This window comes from Monopterus albus, unplaced genomic scaffold (genome assembly GCF_001952655.1).
Source record: "Monopterus albus unplaced genomic scaffold, M_albus_1.0 scaffold127.1, whole genome shotgun sequence".
In the NCBI taxonomy this organism is placed as follows: Eukaryota; Metazoa; Chordata; class Actinopteri; order Synbranchiformes; family Synbranchidae; genus Monopterus; species Monopterus albus.
The window spans coordinates 912,902-919,169 of record NW_018128007.1 but is presented as its reverse complement, the minus strand read 5'-3'; the positions used below and the strand labels follow the sequence as shown (position 1 = coordinate 919,169).

Here is a 6,268-nt window from a genome sequence, read left to right as displayed (position 1 = left end):
CAGCTGAGCAGAGCAGTAGTCAAAACATGCAGAAAATAATGTGTGTGAATGTTGATTATGTGGTGTGTATCTAAAAACATACAGGACATTCAGGGACATGTCCGAACAGTAAGCCTCGGAAAATGTTATGATTAAGATTACGACTGAGCATATCAATAATAATAGCAATATTCATCCTGCCTGCAGACTCTTCAATCTAGTTGACCTTGAGGCCCACATGCAGCCTGCAGCAAGCTCATGACAATGAACTAAGCATTTAACAGCCTGAGCTAGACATCCTGGCTACACTAACATTTTCTAATACAACAGATCTCTAATCAATATCTATCTAACTAACACCCGGAAAACCTGTGTACCATATTTTACTGTCACGAATATGTGGCGTCACAAATTCAGCCTAGCCACGCCTCTTTCAAACTGATTTTTCTAGGAGCAAACAGAGATCCGCCCCCTTTAGGAGAGAAATGTGAAAACAGCCTGATAATAACAAACTATGCACCTACAGTACAACAGTCAGTGCAGTGGAGGGCTGATTTTATGGTGTATAAAAATAAGAAAAAAACATTTTTGAGTGGAGTGGGTCCTTAAAAATGTTGTCCAAATGGTCATAATTTTTGACAGCATCTGAAGTAAACAAGAGTCAGCTGCATATGCACGAGATCTCCATAAAAGCACGAGGAGCTGGCAGACAAGGCATAGAGCTTGCACAAAGATCTCACGTCTGGTGTTTCTGTTTGACGAATGGCTGCTAAATAATTCGTTTGCAGTGGTTTGTTCGAACACTTTTCCCACCAATGCATAAAATGAATAACTTGGTTGAACTGGAGGCATTTCTTCTAGCATAATGACAGTAGACAGTGACAGAGATCAATGTCTTTGTTTTTCCTGTTCTCCTCCAGCCATCTGCTTTCCTAACCAGTTTCGTTGTGGAGACAACCAGTGTATCACTAAGAAACAGCAGTGTGACAATTACTCCGACTGCTCTGATGGATCAGATGAGCTCGCCTGTGGTAAACTGAAATACTCAGAATATTCCTTATGAGTAGACATGTAGTGTTTCTTGTTAAATACTCAACTCTGCATTTTTCTTTTCTTTTTCTTTTGGATGTGCAGACTTTGTGTCTCCTCCATCCAATGGCATCACTAACACTGGGCCCAACACAATCGGACCAGCCATTGCCATCATTCTGCTCGTGTTTGTGATTGGGGGGGCTTATTTTGTCTGCCAGCGTGTGGTGTGTCGACATTACAAGAGCCCCAGTGGGACTTTTCCTCATGAATACATCAGTGGTACGCCCCATGGGCCCGTGAACTTCATCACCCCCAGCAGCTCCCAGCATGGCACTTTTCAAGGTGAGGTCGGACACACAGCAGTAGTGATGATGTACTTATACCACTACTCATATGTAATGGTATTGGTAAAACATGAACTGTTGTTTGCAGGTATCTCTTGTGGGAAGTCCATGATGGGTTCAGTCAGCCTGATGGGCAGCAGTAGCAGTGGAGCTCCTCTCTATGACAGAAACCATGTGACTGGAGCCTCATCGAGCAGCTCATCATCTACCAAGGGAGCCTTCTACCCTCAGGTACACACATACACACACACAGTTTATTTACATGCACAGTGCTATTTTGCCACAGTCAAATAACACACATACCTTCTGTTTGTAGATCCTGAACCCTCCTCCTTCCCCAGCTACCGACCGCTCTCTGTACAACACAGAGATCTTCTGCTCCTCCAACAGTCCGTCCACCACCAGATCATTCAGGTAACACACTTGTCCGTCTTACTTGTAAGCTTGTCTCACATGGAGCATTGACATAGATATGGCTGCTTTGAGGTCTGGCTCTATTATTTATTTACTGTTGGGTACAGCCACTTTTTATTCCCCCTGCAGTTGTTAACCTCTAGTTGCCTAGAGCTCATGCGGTTCGGTCAAACTTTGTTCAGTCCCAAAGAAATGTATTTTATGTAAAATGTCAGCCTGAATTTTGAGAAAATGTATGTAAACCTTTACACGAACATGTAGAATCTCTAATTGAGGGGATGGCACTCTCACAAAAACATATAGGTTCAAAGAACTGGAACAAGTTGATACAAATGATGTATTACTGCGTCACTGTGTGGAATAAGATGACTTTAATATCCTTAATATGTTAGGGGGAGGCAAACAAAGAAAACTGCACATAAAGCGGTTTAACATACGTTACCTTCTGTTTCAGTCAAAGGTTGCCCTGCAAACTGCTAAACCTCCTGTAGACAAGCATGGGCAGAAAGAGTAGAAATATGTGAATATGTGCAGTGTAGCCATGAATATGTACCTGAGGAACTTTATGAGGTAGACTGTAAATGTTTAAATTAATTCATTCAAACTGAAATTTGTTTAAGCCAACGAATTCAGTGATGTATTTACACGAGACACTTTTATTAAGATTGAGGTCTTATTCAGGTTATTAGGATGGAGTGGCTGTCGGTGAATCTATCGCTATACGTATCTTTCTGATAGATCGACAGGAAACTGGAATTCCTGGCCTGGCAGCCTCTCCACACTGGTCACCAGAAACACCAGTACTAGTAGTCAGGAATACCAGTGAGATACAAAAATATTACATTGTTGACAAATATAGGTTAAAATGTTATTGTAAATGTTTATATTGTCAAAAAGATTCTAACACATGATTAGGTTTCAGCCTAATCATGTGTTAGTCCACCTCTCAAGACTTAAGCAAACAAGAGCCATGAGAGGTTGATTTCCACATAATAGCAGTAATATCTTTTGATAGGCTGATGGCCGGTGCAGTGGCTCCATAGACTAAATGAAAGGAAAAGAGTGTAGAGGGCAGCCTGCCTTGGGTTACCAAAACCCATGCGATCCAGGACCGCCCATAAATGACCATTCTAACTGGTCGAAGGTTTCTTCTGCATTGCCTGACAGGACTGCCTGTTGGGTTTTAACATCTGTAGCCTTACCAGTTGTGTCCATTCATCTCTGTACATTGGCTGAGGCCCAGTGGCCTTTAATGAACCCGGTTTGGTCAGCATCAGTTAAGTTTAGAGGATGGAATTCAAGGCAAGATGACAGGATCCTCACATACAGCTGTGTGTCTGCACTGATCAGTGAGAGAGGAATAGATTGAGCATTTTTATCAACTCTCCCTTATGAATGGTTCCGCAGCTTCCACTTAGCGACAGAGACAGAGTTCTTAATAGAAGTGAACCTGAACCCTGATCTAAACTGTCTCTGTCTCCCCTCACCATCAGACCCTACCACCCAGTCCGTGGCACCGCCCCACCTACTACGCCTTGCAGTACTGATGTCTGCGACAGTGACTACACCCCCCACCGCCCGCCGGCTGGGCTGGCGTCATCAGCAGGCCGCTGGAAGGCGCCAAGCCACAGCAGCCACGGCAAGCACAAGTACAACATGGACCTTCACTCAGACTCGGACCCCTACCCTCCACCTCCCACTCCCCGCTCCCAGTACCTGTCAGCTGAGGACAGCTGCCCCCCGTCCCCTTCCACTGAGCGGTCCTACTTTCACCTGTGCCCCCCTCCTCCTTCGCCTTGCACCGACTCATCATGACCCTCCAGCAGCCTGGGAGCCCTGTGAGGAAGGAAAGGACAACTTACCAGAGAGAACTCATGTGCCAACTCCTAGCCCTTACCGGTTCACACATACTGCTCAATATCAGCTAGTTAGGCTTAAGTGCCTTGCTCAGGGTCCCTGCATCCCATATTGGTTATTTCACAAGACAGTCACCAGTCGGCACTAGTGCTGCATAAGACCACAATGAGCCCAATGTCACATGTCTTTCATTAATAAGACTGAAGCCACCCACAGCTGCCTACGTTTGTCTCCTCCTTCCTCACGGTGGCTTTGGTGGCAGGATTGTATATAGTGTTAAAATAATGTTAACAAAATAATCAGAGAGGAATTATTTTACTATTTTATTCATGCTGGCTGATCCACCACATAACACAAAGGACAGATAGAGGCATGGATGTGTGATGAATGATTAGAGACGGGTGATTGGACAGCTGCGTACGTGAGAGTATGTGAATGTTTTACTTGATGTAGGAGACATTTGAGAGCTGATTATTGAATGAATGTGTAGAATGTTAATTAAATGAGTGGATTAATGCCACAGGGCCCAGATGAAAGTGTACAATCTTTTATACTGTTTTAAAATTGGATCCCTCACATTTCCAACTGCAGTTGAGCACGGAGCCTTTTTAAGTAGCAAGCTTCAAGCAATCTGCAAAGAGAGGAAGACAAATCAGCCAGCAGCCCCTTGTTTAGCACGTGAACTCAACACGTCAACAACATGCCATATCAACATGTAAAGCTATTGTACATGCAGTGGGTACGGAAAGTATTCAGACCCCCTTAAATACTTATGACCATGTGATATTTCAGTTTTTCTTTTTTAATAAATCTGCAAAAATGTCAAAAATTCTGTGTTTTTCTGTCAATATGGGGTGCTGTGTGTACATTAATGAGGACAAAAATGAACTTAAATGATTTTAGCATATGGCTGCAATATAACAAAGAGTGAAAAATTTAAGGGGGTCTGAATACTTTCCATACCCACTGTATGTGTGAAGAAGTAAGCGATTGACTTGATTGTGAATCTGAAATGTTCACATCCTCCATTCTTTACTCCCATTGTTCTATTTACCAAAAGTATGTTTGCTGCTATTGTGTACATATTATATCAGTTACTATGACTTATTACACAAAAAGCCTGAAATTACATTCTCATACTGACAGTCGAACATGAAGCTATTTGACAGTTTATAACAAATTATTCTTATAGCAACTTTTGTTATTTGTCTTTGTGTATAGATCATTATGTATGTTTGGTTTGAAGGACTCTTTTTGGAAATAGAAAAGTGAAAAGTCCCAGCTGAGACATTTTTTTTTGTCCCAGCCATTAACCCATACGCTAAATATGCTTCAGATGAATCTTCCTTGATCCTTAGTGTGTATCTGTGGTCTCGACACAATGAATTGTACAAAGCCTGCTTTGGCACCTCAACATGCCTGGCCAATCATTACGTTATGTGGGTGGGAAAAGACATGGCTGCCTTAGACAGTCTGACAAGCACTTGGTTGGAAACATGCTGAAGCCATCAGTTGCACAGTTGCTCATCTGCTGTGGAGTTTGGATGCCGTCTCACTTAAAAGGTCCCACAGAAACCTTGCCACAAATCTAACTCACTCATGATGATTCATACATTTGGCCCTTGCCAGTTTGCAAGATGCCTGAACATCCACCAGACAGATTTTGGAGACATTTTTCGTGAAAATCCGTCCACACAAGATGAATCCTAATGATCTTGTTGACCTCTTGTCCTTTGCGCTTCAAGGCACAGGTGTCTCATTATCTACTGGATGTCTAAGAGTAGCATTTATGCTCCTAAGGAAATGAACATGTCATTTTAAAGAGCAACACCCTGACTTGAACATCTCCCCATGTATTCAGATCTCCTCAGTCTTGTTTTAAATTAGCTGCCAGTGAGATTTACATAGGCACATAGGATTATAGAAATAATTCTAGGTGGTTGCTTGGACACTGTCTAATTTCTGGATTTCCAACATCTGTGGTGGTCAAGGAGTTGGTTTTTGTTTTTATCTGGGTTTAAGAGGGGTCCTGGGCCAGATCACTTTGCTTTGTACTTCATGGACACGGAGTATAACTCAGCAATGCAATGTCAGACATTTGTTTGCTGTGGAGGAGACAAGGACTTGTTTTTCTCTGTTGCAAAGTGTTGAAGTGTAGTCTGGGACCAGAATCAGCTGACATATAGTAAAGTCATTGTACATACTTGTACAGTCACACTACCATCAAGGCTTTAAAAATATCAAAATCATCAGCATGTTGTATGTTCTGTCCAAAACCTTTGTATTGTGGGTTGTACTGAACACTGTAGCCTGTAGAGGGTGGTGTTGATGCTCTAGTATGTGTAGTGGTGCAGTGAGTTCTCAGCTGTTTTCCTCTCCTCTGGATCCTACTCACATAAAAGCTTCTTAGTTATTTTCATCATGTACTGTTGTGGTCTAGCTTTGGGCACAGGGCCTTTATTATATTCAGCATGCTGTGCAGAGAGAAACTGTTTTCAGGTTCAATCCAGCACTTAGAAAACATTATCAATACTGCCCCTAGCAACAAAAAGTGAGAAGACATTTTGTACATATTTCCCAGAAAATAAATAAGATGTTTTTGAAGGAGAAGATTTTGGCTTTTCACCTGGGATGTGGACTTA

General features: G+C 42.5%; 1 protein-coding gene across 1 annotated transcript in view; it reads left to right on the top strand.

The window, feature by feature from the left end:
- The window catches only part of lrp5 (low density lipoprotein receptor-related protein 5), a 98,520-nt gene extending 94,089 nt beyond the window's left edge, over positions 1 to 4,431 (top strand). The window contains exons 26-30 of the mRNA XM_020612711.1: positions 900 to 1,010; positions 1,114 to 1,353; positions 1,444 to 1,586; positions 1,672 to 1,769; positions 3,263 to 4,431. Coding sequence (XP_020468367.1) covers positions 900 to 1,010; positions 1,114 to 1,353; positions 1,444 to 1,586; positions 1,672 to 1,769; positions 3,263 to 3,584 — 914 coding nt within the window. The 3' untranslated portion in view covers positions 3,585 to 4,431. The remainder of the gene's footprint in view (positions 1 to 899; positions 1,011 to 1,113; positions 1,354 to 1,443; positions 1,587 to 1,671; positions 1,770 to 3,262) is intronic.
- The last annotated feature ends 1,837 nt before the right edge of the window (positions 4,432 to 6,268 follow it).